Consider the following 16,627-nt stretch of genomic DNA (forward strand, 5'->3'; position numbering starts at 1 on the left):
CACAGCCTCCCCACGGCCCGTACCATCTGAGACCGGGTGGCAGGCTCAAGATCCGAGAGGGGAACGGGTAATTATTACAGACCTATTAATAGCTCCCACACACAAGGCTGCTGGGACAAAAAAATCACTTTCAGAAGATTACAATTCAATTCTTTGAAGGAATGCATGTCACCCGCCCTCCTACACGTCAAAGATCTGATCTGCTCAGAACGTGACTCTTAGCTGCTTCTACGACTCCAAAATTTATCTCAATATTTGTAAATCTGACTGAGCTGCAGCCATTTTATATAACCTCTTATTTTCTAGGATCAGTTGGCTGTGGCGGCCATCATGAATTAGGCTGACCCCACAATTTAACCAGCTGTCGACCTGCATCCAATAATCATTTCCTCAAAGTTGTATTAAAATCCATTCAGTGGTTCATGAGATATTTTGCTAACATGACTGAGTTACAGAGCACAGCAGGTAATTTATGTGTGATACTGTGCAGGATGTGAACTTAAAGGAGGTTGTTGTGACAAAATAAATGTACGGTTTGTTACTAGAGTCTGCAGAACTATAAATAGTTCCTGTGACAGATCAGATGAAGAAGCTGAAAAGAGCAAACGAGAACAGGTGCAGTGTTCTGCGCCACGCTGAAGAAAGAGGAGCAGAGTTGTGGGAATCCGGTATTTATAGACTGATAACACGGCTCGGCTTAATTAATTACCAGTTTTTCCACAGAGAGTTGTCTTAAAATGCTTTCTTTTATTGAAAATGAGCTGCGCTGAAACAAAACTTAGAACCGGTGAGAAGTTTTCTCGCTGAGGGTGCATCCACGGTACAAGACTCTGGGACTAATTAGGCGCAGAAGTTGTGATCACAGTCGGCTTTTTAAAAATCACAACGCCTTGAGGAACCCCCAGAGAAACAATGCTCTGAATGAGAAAAAGGTGGAGAAGGGAATGAAACACAGAGGGTCCAAAAAGACAAGAGTTTTAAGGGTTTTTTTGGATGAAAATGACTGAAATCTGTAACGAAAACGAAACAAAACATAAATAATTAGATTTTTAAATTATAAGTTTGATACCTGCCATAATATAGAATATTTACTGGATCTAAAAGAAAAGTTTTAACAACCAAAAACATACTTTTGCATTTTAAAAATTGAGCTCTTGGAGCATGCATGCACCCCATGGAGAACTAAAAACATTTAAACACTTTAAATTGATACAAGAAACACAGAATGTGCTGCAACTGAAAGTTACAGTTCGGCTGCAGAAAAACTGAGGCTTGGCGATGCGGCTCCACTGAAATATTTTATAAGATAGCAGATACAACCGTCTCATTTACAGAACAACAGATTGCACAGAGCATAATGTTAACAACAATCAACAACAAGGACCTGCTCAGCACTTGGGGGGGTGAAAGAGCTGAAACTGCTTTCTTTTACAGAAAAAAAACCCAAAATCAATATTCGCAGTTTAATGATAAAACTGTGTGCAGATTTCCAACCCACAAAGCAGCTGTAATATTTCATGTTGAGCAATGACACCTTCATTATTAGGACAATATTCTCCTACAGGAGTCGATAAAACGGAGATCAGAAGAATCTGTAAAACTTCCCTTCTCACAATCTGACGCTATAATTCAACCGTCTCTCTGTGGGTTTTTTTGCTCTTTCGTCACCAGTTCCTTACTGTGAAACAGGCTCCATAAAACTGAACACCGTGGGTCTAAATTAGAAGCAGAGTTGTGATGTGACACACCGAGCTGGGAAAAAAAAAAAAACTGGTGATGTTCTTCAGCGAATCTTGCAGCACGGTTCTACTTTGTTCCGTCGTGTTTTAACAGCTGAGCTGAAAATTTAAAGACGAATGCTTGTTAATAAACAGGTAACCGCCGGGGTCAAAGGTCTCATCCACTCACCGTCAGCATGAAGAGAATTCATTCATGGCTTTTTATGATTGATTCAAACCCGTTTTTCAAAGATGGAATGATTTTAAAACCTGCTGGTTTTTTAACACAAGTTTGAAGTTTTTGTAGCCTTACATTTTAAATATTTTATTAAGTGGTGCTGAAGGTTCTAGAAAGTTTCACCACAACGAGACAGCAGCAGATTCACCTCTCAGTGATTATGATCGACTGCAGCAGGTCTATTTTTGACAGCACCTACTGGATTCATCCATCCTCCTCACATGGAAGGATTTTGGTTTGGATGTTCTGGATCAGGGCTGTCAAGCTCAGAAACACAAGGGGGCCAAAATTAAAACCTTAGTCCTAGCCAAGGGCTGATCTCAATGAATATTTCATTGAAAAAATACATAAATTAACCCTGGTTTTAGATTAAATGTGTCAAATCATTCCTATAGAAATATCAAACACCTTCTCCTCATCACATATTATACAGAATTTACAGCAAACAGACTTTAATGAACAAAAAACCTAAAGAAACATCGTTAGCATTCTTTTTTATGCCTTCCCATGAATTTTTCTCCATTAAAACTAAAAGGACATAAAATAAATCCGCTGATATACTGTAGCTACGATGATTTAACTTTGAAAGAAGAAAGGACTAAAAACGACACATTAAAGCGGACTCTGTTTAACTTCGGTCAGATACCTGATATCGTTCCTCGGCTGCAAGTTTATCAACAAGAGTTCGATCGGCCTCGTTTGACGTTCTCTGTAGCTCTTTCCACATCAAAATCAAAGATCACTGAGAAATTAAAACTTGTTTTCTTGGCTTTAAAGTCACAAGAAGGCTAAATACGCTCAGATGTCTAAGCAAAAAGAGAAGCAACAGAAACTGATCTGTCGCAGACTGGAGGGCCTGATAAAATGTTACCAAGGGCCGGATCTGGCCCGCTGGCCTTGAGTTTGACACGTGTTCTAGGGAAGCCAGTTTTACGTCACCGAAGACAGAGAGGACAAAGAAAGAAGCTCCTCCTCCATCAGGATGGACTGAAAGCTGCTGATGACCACACGGACAAGTCAAATGTCTTCTGCAGAAAAGTCTTACGGTCAGATGAGACCTGGAGGGGTCAAGATGAGGCTTTCAAACCTAAGAACACTGTACCTACTGCCAGGCATGGCAGTGGTGGCATCATGCTGTGGTTCAAAATGAATAGAATAAAGGAGGACTACATGCAACCCAACATCTGAGTCCTTGTACATAAATCCACAAGAAATTCAAAGTTATTCTTGTTGTACGCTGCAGAATCATTCCACCCCGGAAAAAGAACGGTTCAAATAAATCATTAAAAGCCCCAAATTAATAATATTCAGCCCATGAAAGATGGAAACTTCTGACCACAACTGTATGCTAAAACTGAAGCAAAGCCATTAATTTAAGAGGGTTTATTTTGTATTAATGGATAAATTGTTGCAACTAAACATCTGATGTTACTTCAGCACACAGAGTTAAGAGAGTTAAGTGTAATTAGTGTAACCAGAACTATAAAGCAGTCAAAGCCTTTTAATTTGTAATTCTTATTTCACTTTTAGGCCGTTTGGTCGAGTTAAAAGTTATTTTGGTCCGTTTTGTCATTTAAGCTGATCTGAGGGTTTTCAGAGAATGCTGCTCTTTTTTTTCCACTTTTTTGAAACCAAACTTCAGACAGTTGGCATTTTTTTCATATTTATATTTGGATGGTTAATGAGATTTTCTTCAGGGATTTCTGCTTCACACGGATGGACCACGTCACGTCCTTTACTCTTCATTTCATCCCTGCGTCTCCGAGGAAGTGTGTTTCTAAGATTTGACAGCCACCTTGTAGCCACGCAAACATAAAAATTCAGGATTCAAAAAAATTTAAAGTAAAGAAAAAACGCTTAAATGAATAAGGGAAAATGAGATCTCAGTATTTCCAGATGAACTTGGTCTGAACTTTCAGCAGTTCCTGTTCACAGGTAATTATTCTGGGGGGAAACGGTGCGCCTCGTTTAAACGTTACATTCAGAAACTTCTGGAGAAAAAGTTTGGAATGTGCAACTATCTGAACATTTCCAGAAAACATCTGAACTGCACTTTATTTGTCTAAACATACTGGGACTTTACCACTTGTCAAAATAAACTAAAAATAAATTCCAAGTGGTTTAAATGTTAGCATTGTATAATACAGTTCAGCCCCTACCTGGTGGATCTCAGGTAAGACCCCATGAGTACTCAGTAAGTACAGTGCTGCTTTATGTAACACTACTATATAAATAAACAAGAATAAAACACATTTTGTGTTCAGTTAATTCTCTGGATCCTTGCTGTACGTCAGACTCAGAGTACAGGTAGTTCAGGTTGATTAATCTCAGATAATTTTACCAGTTTTCAAAGAAAGCTGGGCCCAAAACGTCGGTGCCGAGGAGAGATGGATTTACTGAACAGCAGGAAAACCAGACAGGATCGTTTGACTTTTACAGCATAAAGATCTGGATGTTTACACCTGAGTGATGAGAGGAAAAAAAACTAACATTCTAGCCTTTAAAGGTAACTTTAGGTAGTTATTGTTGAGCAACACTTCAAACAAACAACCGTTTTCTCATCCAGGTTCATTAAATCTACGACTTCTGTCTCACTGGGCTGGGGTTAGTTGGTGAACTGTGTTAGTGAGGAAGTCTCCACAATGTTTAGGGTTCTCAGTTTCCTGGCTTGAGTCACAGAGGTTTGCAGTTTTGTTGCTGGAGTTTTCAACATGTGCAACAAATCTTTTACTAAAACAGTCATCACAAACCCATCTCAAACACGTGACCAGGAGCTCTGAGAGAAAAGCTGTCCAGGTCTAAAAACCGGGCAGAGGATAAATACTTATTATTTAAAATCTGTTTGTGTTCATCTTCATTTTAGAAGTGTACTTCAGCAGACTGAATCATAAACAAAGAGGGCCTCAGGTATGATTTGGGCAACAAAACAACGTGCACGGCCAAGAACCATGCCCACAAAAACAGACTGATTTTCCAAAACTCAAACCAATCATTGCTGCATGTGCTTCCTTATGAGCTCACACACGTTTTACAGTAGTTCAAAACGATAATTCAGAGCTTTTAGCAGACATTGCTGCCATTTGTGCAGCATATAAGAGAAATGCATCTTGAACTGTGTCCAATTCAAACACAGAAGCAGTCTAAAAACATTCAACAAGGAAACTGAAAAGCAGCACATAAAATAGAACAACAGGTGAATATGTTCCCCCCCACTGAACGCAGCCCAGATTGGACCATAAATACGAGCAACGCACACAATCCTAACGGCACTTGTTTCAGACACCAGTCATAAATAGATATATGGAACAGATAGAAAGAAAAGGAGAGAAAGTGCAGAGAAAGTAAGAAAACATGGAGCAGTGGAGTTGGAAACAAACAAACAAAAAAACGATTCTTTTATTCATTAAATGAGTCATTACAGGCTCAACATGAAACTTTGTGAAACCCCCAAGGCTCCCGGTGCGTCTTTTCCTTAGCAAGATCAACACCATTACACAAGAGTAACAACAACAACATCTACAACAACAACAACAACAACAACTGTGCTATCGTAAGACACCGCCCGATATAAGGAGGATGCACATCATTAACACCACAGCCAGCCACACATTAGCACACACTGTTAAGTCTGTTATGTTGCTCGGCTTGGCGGCCCCTCGCTTCAGCGGCTCCTGTTGGGAAACCAGGTGGTGTCACAGGGTGCAGCAGGCGCCTCTGCAAACCCACAAACAGAGTCACTTCTCTGGGATTAACAGAAAGTCTCCGACTCTTCCCAGAATCCCACGTCTGGCTTTTTCCAGTTCCAGATTCAGCTGAACGCCTGGGCTCGTAGCAAAAAGCTGCTGACTGCAACAATAACATCCACAGACTCTTGTTGGAAGGTTTTCATGAAGAAACTGATATTTTTTTTCCCCCTCCTGAAGCGTTGATGCACAAAGTTGAATTTAAATACTGATAATTCTGCAACATTGATCATATTTCGAGTTCCGGTAAAGTAGAAAGAACAAAGTCACATGACCACACGGCAAAGCTGAAGCAACAGGAACGTAGCAGTAAGCAGCGTTGCATCAAGATTTACTACAGTTTGTTTGCGTTTGGCAGGATTTCTCTTCTTTTTCTTATATATTTGACAAAAACAGACTGAAAACTCTGTCACATATTCAGCCACAGTGCACAAATGCTACCACAACTTTTGCTTCATGGCGTCACAACTTGTTTTTATTTCTTCTCTTGCTTGTGTCTTTGTGTTATTATACAGTCACTGTGAAGCACAGAGGAAAGTACTGATGGTAACTTTTTAATCAGGTTGAGCTTTAAGCAGGTAGGTGTTGATCTAATGGAGGTGACTTTAATATAATTGTTGGGTGGGGATGTTTCAAACATCCCGCTTCCTCCGACTCATCTCTTTTTTCCAGCCCTCTCCTTCATCAGACGTAAATGGCAGTTCGGGAAATAACTGAGCCGTCTCTCTGGGACTCCATGTCGTAGTCGAGGTACACATCCATTTCTGCTTCACCGCCGTGACCTCTGTGGGGATGATACGCTGGAGGCAACATGTTCCCGCCTCCCCCGATGTTCCCGAAGCGGTCATATCGCTCCTCTTCGTCCTCCATGCTGTCGTCGAGCTCAAACTTCCTCCTCTCCGCTTCGTTCATGTCGCTACAGAGGAGGATGTCGTGGGCGGTGGGCGGGTTGCCGGTGGAGGCGTGGTGAAGGTGATGATGGTGGAAGTTGTTGGGCTTTTCCGTTAGCGTCCCTGTGGCGTCGCAGCCCTCTCGGTACGTGTAGATGGGCCCGTTGTTAGTGGCGCCCGTTCCATTCTTGCCACCATTCCCAGAGCCGCTGAAAAGCAGGCGGGCTTTGTTGCCGTAGTCTGCGCCATTGCTGCCGCCGCTGCTTCCCGTGGCGAGGGAGTCCCCACTGCTGGGGAAGCCCCGCCTCTGCTGCCGGCGGCTGCGGGTCAGGAGGACGGCCACGAGAGTCACGACCAAAAGCAGGGCCAGCAAGGAGCCGATGACGGCGCCTGCCACTACGCCGGCGCTGGACGGATCCTCCAAGGCTTCTGCAGAGGGAATGGGGGGGTTGAAATGAGGGAGTGAGTGGAGGAAAAGAACAAGGAATTGTTTTTGGAGGAGGTATTGTGTGCAGTGGTAATAGCACATGTGTTACAATCCTCTTACTAGTGTGTAGTAATGTTCTCCTCAGTGTAATCCCTCAGTCAGTCACTGCTGGGATCAGGCTGAATGGGACTCAATCACGCTCTCCCAGCGGCTTGTTCTAAATTATTGTCTGTCCAGCTGCTGCCAGGTTACTTTGTGTTGTCCTTCTCCCCCTTTTGGCAGCTGGAGGGGGTAAAGTGTTGGTGTGAGCCAAGTTTGCCTTTCTACTCATGTTTCAGCTTTAGATTGAAACAAAAATGAACTTTGGCTTACAGTATCAGCAAATATGGGTTTGCTTTCAGGACTCCTTTTGTCTTTGCCATGAGTTACAGGTTCCAGCCCAGCAAGGCAACACAGACAGACACAGACCCAGAACAGAGGAGTGAAAGTGTTAATTGAGGAGGGTGAAATGAGCACAAATCTGCCTCAAGTGCCACAGTATTTAACAGCCCTAGCCTTTCCATTTTTATTCCGTTTGTCCCGATGGAACCCACTCCACTGCCCTTTTTCTTCCAACTCATTGTCCAATTCCCCTGTGCTCAGCTAACCAAACCACTGGGCAGAAAGATCACCTGCACTTAACCTGGGACCGAGTCCAGGTCGCACCGATGAGTGGCACACAGACATACAGCAAGAGACTCTGCCAGAGTGATTTTAAGAGGATTCTCTGCAGGAATATGAGAGGAAAGAAAACGAGTTGGGCTCAGATAGTGGAGGATTTGGACAAGAGGATTCAAGCTGGGCTTAAAAGAGGAGAAAGGAAAGTCTCAAACCAAGCAGAAGAAAGTGTTGAGCGTAAGTGCAAAGCTGCACAAGGCTTCTTTTTGTCTGAATTACATAGCAACTTTTCTTTGGGGGTGCTGTGCAATTATTGGAGAGCAGAACAGCAGCAGGTCTGAGCTCCTTCCTGTTTTATGCAAATAACACCATGTTTCTGCCAGCTCTCCTGGCAAACGCAGCAGTGAACGCCAATCAAACAATCTAAGGTTTACTGAGGGGGTTTATGAGCCAGGGCAGCTCCATTGTGAGAATGACATTGTTTTCATTGAGTGATGCCACATTGGGCATCAGATAATGATCTCTGTGGAACTGGAAGGTGGGAGTTATGTTAACAGAACCAGCAGGGGGATGTCACCAAACCCGAGCCTGGATGGAGCGCCTGTGATTCGAACAAATGGTTCATTCCGACGGGAGAAGCATGAAAGGACGGAGAAGAGGAAGTGGAAGTAGGTTTTTAGTGGAGGGAACAGAAAGGAGAGGCTCGGTTTGATTTTCAACCCTCTTTCTGCGGCCTTGCATGAGGACGCAGCAGGGTTATTCCGCGGAGACACCAACCGGCTTCATGGGAAACGACACGATGCCTAAATTAGGGACGGCGTTGGGTTAATATCCAATTGAAGTGACAGAAGGCATTAAGGATGATGAATCCAACTTCTCCCGTCCCAGTTTCTCCTCTTTTCAAACTTACAGACTGGCACAGAAACACAACATGTGGGCCAATGGGATATTTTTATTTATTGTGCCATTTATATTTTAAGCATTAGTGGCATTTATCAAGAGAGAGAGACGGCTGAATAATTGCATTTGGTGGATGTCATCCTTCTGTTAATCAAGTGCTTAAAAGTCTATTATTCTCTAAAGGCAGTAAAGACAAAGCATCCAAAATAAAGGCCATTAGAGCTGGCGTGTTCATTTTTCACTGAATCAGGTCACACAGGACTGTATTTTTGCCTTAAAATCTAAAACAAATGATTCACTGCTGGTATTTAAACAAAAATTACTGAAAATTAAATGTGTATGAGTTGTGAAGTTAAAGAATTTGGAGTTTTAACAATACGTAGATCTTATTTTTGTGAATGTTTGCACTTTATAACAATATGTTTTTATCATTTTTGCATTCCCACATATTTCAACATCAAAGAGCTTTTCCTTCCAAGCTAAAATTCTTGTTATTTGGTCTTTAAAGTCTCAAAAACAACTGAGAGAAGTTTTTATTTTTCTGCATCTCATCACTTTTGCACGAGGCAGTTTTCTTTTTAAGACATCCTTATTATCTTACCCTAATAATGCCTGTGTTTCGTCACGCTGAATGTATCCTTCGCTGCACAGTTCAGAAACCCAACAATTAGGAAACACTAATGATTTATGTAATGTTATAAGAATATCAGCGTGAGAATCAGCTGATCTGTGACCGGACGTGTTCATGTATCAGGACTTATATTAGCAGTTGGTATTTTGTAATAAACTGAGTCTTGTTTTGTATTATAATTGGTTTAAACTGACTTTATATCATCTGGTTTTATTTTAGATCTGTTTGAACTGAATTAGATGAAACTTGATGTGACAGACTTGATGTTTTGTACTTTAACCTGAGAGGACATCTGATGCTGTGTAAACAAACTGAACTGAATTACTTAACGACCTTTTGTTTTGTATTAACACCTATAATAAAAGATCCATCCAACAACTGGTGATTCATGTTGGTGTTGGGAAAACAGGACTGAATTTCTTCCTAATGTTCGCTGCTAATCAGTGCATAAAGAGCCACACTGGACTGTGTGCACTGTTACAGCTTCCTGATTGATTTTTTCCTGAATCTGTACTTTGTTTTATGCATGACTGACTCAGGAAGCTGCATCTGCTTGTTGGTTTCTCTGTAAAGTTTGAGTGTGTCAGCAAAAAAATGTGGTTTCAATGAGTAAACCAATCAATCCTTCTACTGTCTCTGCGAAGCTGCTATCGATGTTGTCCTACTGGGGGAACCTTAATTGCTTTTAAAATGAACAAAAAAGGATTTTGGATTTTTCTTTTTGTTTGGTATAGTTATATAGTCTCAAACTTGTGGTATTTTTAAATTTATTTTGTCTTTTTCATAAAAATTTCCTTGTTTATTTTCTTGAGAATAAACATGGTGACCACAGAGCAGTGTCCAGTCATGTTCATGATTATTTTTGTTGTTGTTGTGGCTCAAAGAATCATTTCAGCCTTACTACATATGCATAACAACATGAGCACAGATTGAGTAAATGGTGACAAACTAAACATTCGTTTCATGCAAAAGTTTTCAAAAAAAGTTAAAAAACAAAAACAAAAAAAAACAAACTGAAGTATTTTGGATTTGGATGCTACACCAGCATATGCAAAAGTTTTGAGTCAAGCTGTTAAATGATGGAAATCCCCTCTTGTATGAGTATCTGTTATCTTAAACCCCTCCATGAAAAACTGCCCCTGATTCTCCAAGCTGAGATCCCTCTGACTGCTGTCTGCTGCAGGTTAGACACTGACTGCTCATGCCCACTCAGAGTGACCCCGCTGAGACGGCACAAACAGATTAGTTGTCAGTTTCATCGTGTCTGCAGGTGGCTTCAGACGAGTTGGTGATTTTTTAAAAAACTGCCAGGTCACGGTCATTAAGGTTTTGTTATTTCAATACTTGTCATCATCCATCAAAGCCACGCAGGAAAAAGCATCAACAAAAACGCTAAAAGTGAGTCTGCGCTGCCTTTAACAGATCCAGGGTTTATGTGGGCCATACCCGACATCACTTATTACCATCTGAAACACTAAATAGATTCTAGTTTAGTTCTGACAGCAAAATGCCAGATTCACGATCAAAGTTTAATGTCAAATCCTTGTCAACCGCCCTGCGAGACACTTTAGTAAACACTGTTCGGAGCGAATATTCCCCCCCCCCTGTAAAAAAGAAGAGACTATCGTAAGCAAGAAAATAGGCCACGCTTGTCATCCTTATTTCTCGTCAACAGAGGCAGCCTGCCTGCATTAAGGAGCGCAGTGATAAATGTCACACGGAGAGGCAGGAGGGCTTAGATCAGTCTCTGTATTAGTGTCAGGAACATGGGGGAGATTAGGGGAGGGGAGACACCCATGAAAAGTATCCATTTCTGCTCAGTTGCACTCACTGCGGTGGGGATAATCTAAATGAGATGATTTGCAAAGTAGGGAGGCAAGGTGGAAGGAGTTGGAGGGCTGAGAGGGAAGGACAAACACCGAGGACGAGGGGAGTCGAATCTGAATAATCTGTGGATCTCCTTCTCTTCTCCTCTGAACTGGGCCTGAAAACGCACCAGAGGCTGTCGATTTAAATGCACCACAGAGGAGATTGACTCTCATTAAACACAAGGATGCAGAAAAGTGTTGAAATGACGAAGAGTCAAACAAAAACACTGCAAGAGGAAGGATATAAAAGGAGCAACCAGTCAAAGTGTTTGAACAAAATGACTGGCTTGTGTTGGTTTTGTTGAAACAGGAAGTTTGGAAACATTCGATGATGGGCTTTTAAAGCATCCGCCAAAATGACCACTTCAGATTTTATCAGCAGGTTCAAAATTGAAGATAAGACTTTAAACTTCCTAACATCTAAAACATTGATTTCACGTTCACTTTAAAGGATTAACAGCAACAAAAAGAGCCTGAAGCATAAGAGAAACAAACTGAACCTGGTATGTTACAGATATTCAAACCAGATCTGCTCATGAGGAGCAAATATTGCTCTGGTGCTAAAAAAAAGCAGTATTTTAGCAGATTTATACCCCGTTCACTACCTGGAGATCTCCACACTGCTAAAAAAAGAAGCTCAAATCAGAAAAAAAGGCTGGTTATTATTAATAATCAAAAAAATCTGGAGGGAGTTTATGACACCGCCATCATTAGAGAGTTTTCTCTGCCATCTAATGTTTGGTTTTTAGGTTTTAGATTTGAATTTATCCGCTGTCATCATGTGCACCTCGTTACTAACCGAGTTGGTTTATCTGGCAGTTCAGGTGATTTTTACAGAAATGTCAGTAAAACCTGCTGATCGTCATCCTGGTTTCTCATCCCAGGCAGTCTAACATGGCTGTGTGTTCATTTCTGACTAATTTAATCCCTCAGGATGCTTTTTCCTGCCAGGTTTTAACGCTTCAAGTTAACGCTGTTCTGTTGTGACCAAACCAGCCGGGCCTGAACGCTTGTTTTGTGTTTAAGTTTACACAGAAGTTTGGAATAAGCAAGCTGTACTTTGGTGTGTTCTGACATCAAAACAAGCAACAGTGGCAAAATGACAGAAAAGTGTGCTCTCTAAAAGTCGGCAAATACTTTTCTTCCCTTTGCAAACAAACACGACTGCATCTTCATCCCCAGCATGAAAAGACAGTTCTGTTTCTGAAAACTAACTTCTCTACATTTATAGCAGGTTTTTCTCATTTCTTTCTTGTTCTAAATGCATACCAAAGCCAAAGCTGCAGCCTGGGAATCTCATTAATCAGAAAACTAAGTAAAGCAGAAACTGTCTGCTCATCAGGGAAGGAAACCCAACAGAATCTGTCAAAAACACAAAACTCTAAAGTAACAATAATAAAATAATAACTAATCATGGCTGATAGACCTTTCTTCCTTTACTCACAGATAAATGAGGCTTAATAAATAAATCTATAGACTAACTTTTAAGATGACTTCTTTAAAAACAAAAGGACAAAAAGCCACAGAAGGCAGAGACCCGAGACATAACAATATCTGAAAAAAAGTCTGAATTTACATCAAGCCTGCATCTGAACAGCATTTATTCTCCAACTGAGCCATTTTCCAAACACACGCTGGGTTCTTCAGAATCCAACCAGTCAACGTACACAATGGTCATTTAAAGCATTTATGTGCCTGAAATGCTGATCGGACTCAGGGAGGCCACTCAGAATAAAAGCCCTTAAGGTTCTGTGAAAAGAGGTAAACATTTTGTTCTGGTTCGATTTAACATCAACAAATAAAAGAGCTCAGATTGTTTTACCTCCTCTCTTTTACCTCACATTTATTAGTTTATTAGGTGATGCAACATACTTTTAAAACCCAGCAGTTAAAAAGGATAAAAGAACGACGCAGCATCTAATCAGGAAAATGAATCTGTGCAGAAATTAACTCAGTTTGCAGAACAGATCTGAGGTCAGGGTCTGAAGAACAGGATGTTCAGCATCTTAAAACTCCTCCAACCGACCATGTCTGTTAGCAAAATACCTCATGAACAACTGGATGAATCTCAATCACTGGATGAACATCGACAAGATGTTCAAAAAGCCCCCACAGATATCTCACATTAGTAAACAAAATGGCTACAGCTAAGTCATTTTGACAGAAAATTAGCTTAAAGCTGCAGGAGATATGCAGTTTGGGCAGAAATATGATATTTTTGCAGGAAGTGCTACAGCTAGGTGTTGATGCTTGCAAACAACCACAGAACTTTCTGTAAATAACTATATAATACAAAATAAATGGCTCCACAAAGGTTTATAAAATAGTTATTGCATAAACAACACTTAAAATATTTAGGATTCGAGTGGCGTTAAATGGTAATAATCTGCTTTAATCTCAGAGCTGCTCAGATGAGATGCTAGCTCAGCGACCTGGTTAGAAATAAACCATTTATTCAACCTGAAGTCGTTCAAAGAGTGATCCACAACTAATATTCAGTCAGAACCAGCGCCTGAAGTCAGCTGCTAGCATGCCACTTTCTCAGCTATGTTCTCATTTATTAAACTGATTTATTTTGCTTTTATGGCTGTTGATTATGAGTTTAGGAACAGTAAACTATTTTTCCATGTGGGTTAACCAGTAGCTGCTGAAGTGTTTAGATTAGAGCCCATTTTATTCCCCCTCTGCACACTGATCTGATCTCCCTTTTCACAAGGCCTACATCGTATAAATATGTTTTTATTCCCTGTATTTGTAAACGACAGTCCCTCTGTAGCCAAGAGCCTGCAGTCCAAAACTTCAAAATGGTGCAAAGACAGAATAAAAGCTTTAGTATGACAGAGTACATGAAGGAAAACTTAAATACTTGGTTTTATGAGGTATTGTGCAAAAACACATCTTTAAGAATCAAAGAGACAAATACGTATATGTATAGTTGACAGATTTGTCCGTTATCGCCCCCTTTTGGACTGAAGGGTGAAACTGCAGCCTTATTAGTTAAAATATCATGAATATAACCACATGTTGACAAGGACACCATGCAGAAGCCGATTGTCAAACAGGCTCACTGAACAGCATTTAATTAGCTCCCACCCAGTCAGCAGCACACCTAAACGAGCTCACACAGGCCTTAAAAGCACCTATTAGCCCGAAGACACCGAAAACTGCAGAGAACATCTGTATCACACCTCTGACCCAGACAGAGTAATTGTACATCACACACTCGGCTTAATTACCCCTGATGACACGGACAACCTTGCACACAAGCAGACACACAGTTTATTAAATTATCCTCTGATTATCAACCAAACCCTACATATACCAACACACACACCTAACCACCGGTGTTTCCATGACAATCTTCATTTCTTCATGCAACCCCACGATGCTACAGTGAGAAAAGGAAATTTCCTGTCTGAATCATCTTCAGTACTCTGTCTTCATCAGGGATTCCAGCCACTGCTTCTCATCTCCACGCCTCTCTTCTCACTTTTCAGCAGCAAGGAAGTAATCAGAGGCTGGACAAGAAAGACGGAAAGACAGAAATTAAACTATAAACCACACAAGGAGGAGACGGCGACAGGGAGGAAGACGGAAGAAAGAGTCAAAACGACTTTTTAAGCATCTTGTTTTTGGCATTTTTCTTGGCCCATTGAGCCTCGCTGTGCTTTCCCTTCAGAGACTCTGGATTTTAAATGGATGCTTTCTGTCACAGAGCGAGCAGATGGGATAAAAAGCACAAACAGACGGGAAGGAGAACAAGAGAGGAGGAGGAGAAGGATGGAGGGTGGAGGTAGTGGGTGTGAATAAAGAAACGGGCAGATAGATGATGCAGAGACAAATGGATGCAAATGAAAGCAGTAAAGTTTATTTCTTCAGAAAACACACACTCAAGACTAAACAAAATGAGGCTTCCAGAGCGCATGCACACACGCACACACATTAGGTCTAATTAAGTTCATTCATTTCACCACCTCCTGCAGGGGTCTTAAACTTCAGGAGGTTATGAAAGTACCTCTCTACTTTCCTCTCCAGCTGCTGCACACACAGGCACTCGTACAAACACTCAGTAACTGACTCATTTACTCACAAAAACAGACACACCTTTCTCCAACTCCAGGCTCCACTTGTCTTAATAACCCCATTTTGCCTCGAGTGGATATTCACAAAAACCAGAACTCCCAAGCAGGCAAAAAAAAAACCACACACAAAAGCACCTTGGCTCACTTTTGGCAGCGTTTCTGCACACCAAACTGGATTCCTGGTCTCCACTTTTCCCCGTTTCTTTTGAATCTGTTTTACAAGCACAAAGACATGCGGAACCAAGTGACACAACTCGCCGGGAATGTAAAGTCGGCGAGGGAATAAACCGCTGCCAACAGGTTTACAGGGCTCAGATTAACTGTGGAGCTGTAAAATAGTCATAAAAAACAGTAATTAACAGGGCTGAGTATTGATTCTGAGTAGCTGCACAATCATTAATACGAGTCATATTATTTGATTAGATGATGTTAACCACAGTCTACATCACGCTGCAGAAATATTTCAACTCAATCCAGTTTTACTCAAAAATGTTCAACATGGAGACTTTCTGAACACAGTAATGTCTCATCCTGGATGCTGGCTGTGTACGTCCTGATGCTTAACTCAAAAAATGGATTTTAAATATCGTAATTAACTAATTATGAGCACCAGTAATGTTGGGTCAGACCGAGATCTAGTTGACGTTCATCCTTCACATCCTACAAGTTTCCTGTCGATTGTTTTTTGCAGTTTTTTTCTCAACCTTTTCTTGTAAAAAGCGTTTTATGTGAAAGCAGCTGTTCAACAACGATGCAGCCAAAGTGAAAACATTTTTTTTAGGTCTTTGTTCTCACAAATAATTTAGGAGATTTACAGCTTTTTATCTGGAAAGTCTCATCTGAAACCTAATAAATCAGCGTCACAGTGAAAGTGCTAAGTGTACGACTAGGACTGTGTGGAGTATTACTGAGTAGACAGTATCTAACCTGCAGCAGGCTGCAGTCACAGCCTACGGTCAGGGAGAAACTCATGAAGGATTAAAGCTAAATCTGAGTTTTCTGGTCCTGAAACTAACAGCCTCTCAGAACCAGACAAAGCTTTTCAGGCACTCTTAGCAAACCTTACATTAGTTTTTGTTTTTTACACTTTTTGTCCTGCTGCTGTTTACATTTTCACCATTTCCTGAAGCAAACAACTGCTATGCTAACTGTGCCTCCTCGGTATAATCTGGTCTTTCAGGTGAAAAAACAAAGATTTTAATGAGACAAGTTGAACTTTGAATCAGTCTATTTGTTAGCTCGACTCGATCTTAGTTGGAACTTCTTCCAACTAAGATCAATTTAACCTTTGAAGATATTTTCTACTCAACAGTACTTCCATCAATTTTATTTAAATTACCATTTTATTGAATGTACAAGGCTACAGCTGAGACTACTTATATTTCAAATGATTTCACCTTTCTGAAACCTCTGTGGCACCTAAATGAGCAGCTTTATAAGGAAATATTGCCTTTATTTTAAATCCTTCTGGTG

General features: G+C 40.9%; 1 protein-coding gene across 3 annotated transcripts in view; it reads right to left on the reverse strand.

The window, feature by feature from the left end:
- pvrl2l (PVR cell adhesion molecule related 2 like) overlaps nt 1-16,627 on the reverse strand; it is a 289,332-nt gene that overhangs the window by 83,983 nt on the left and 188,722 nt on the right. Inside the window, exon 8 of one of the 3 annotated variants that reach the window (XM_017427626.2) lies at nt 728-7,018. The exons of the other annotated variants lie outside the window; for them this stretch is intronic. Coding sequence (XP_017283115.1) covers nt 6,384-7,018 — 635 coding nt within the window. The 3' untranslated portion in view covers nt 728-6,383. Of the gene's footprint in view, nt 1-727; nt 7,019-16,627 lie in introns of those variants that run through there. 3 annotated transcript variants of the gene reach the window in all.

This window comes from Kryptolebias marmoratus, linkage group LG5 (assembly GCF_001649575.2).
Source record: "Kryptolebias marmoratus isolate JLee-2015 linkage group LG5, ASM164957v2, whole genome shotgun sequence".
NCBI lineage: Eukaryota > Metazoa > Chordata > Actinopteri > Cyprinodontiformes > Rivulidae > Kryptolebias > Kryptolebias marmoratus.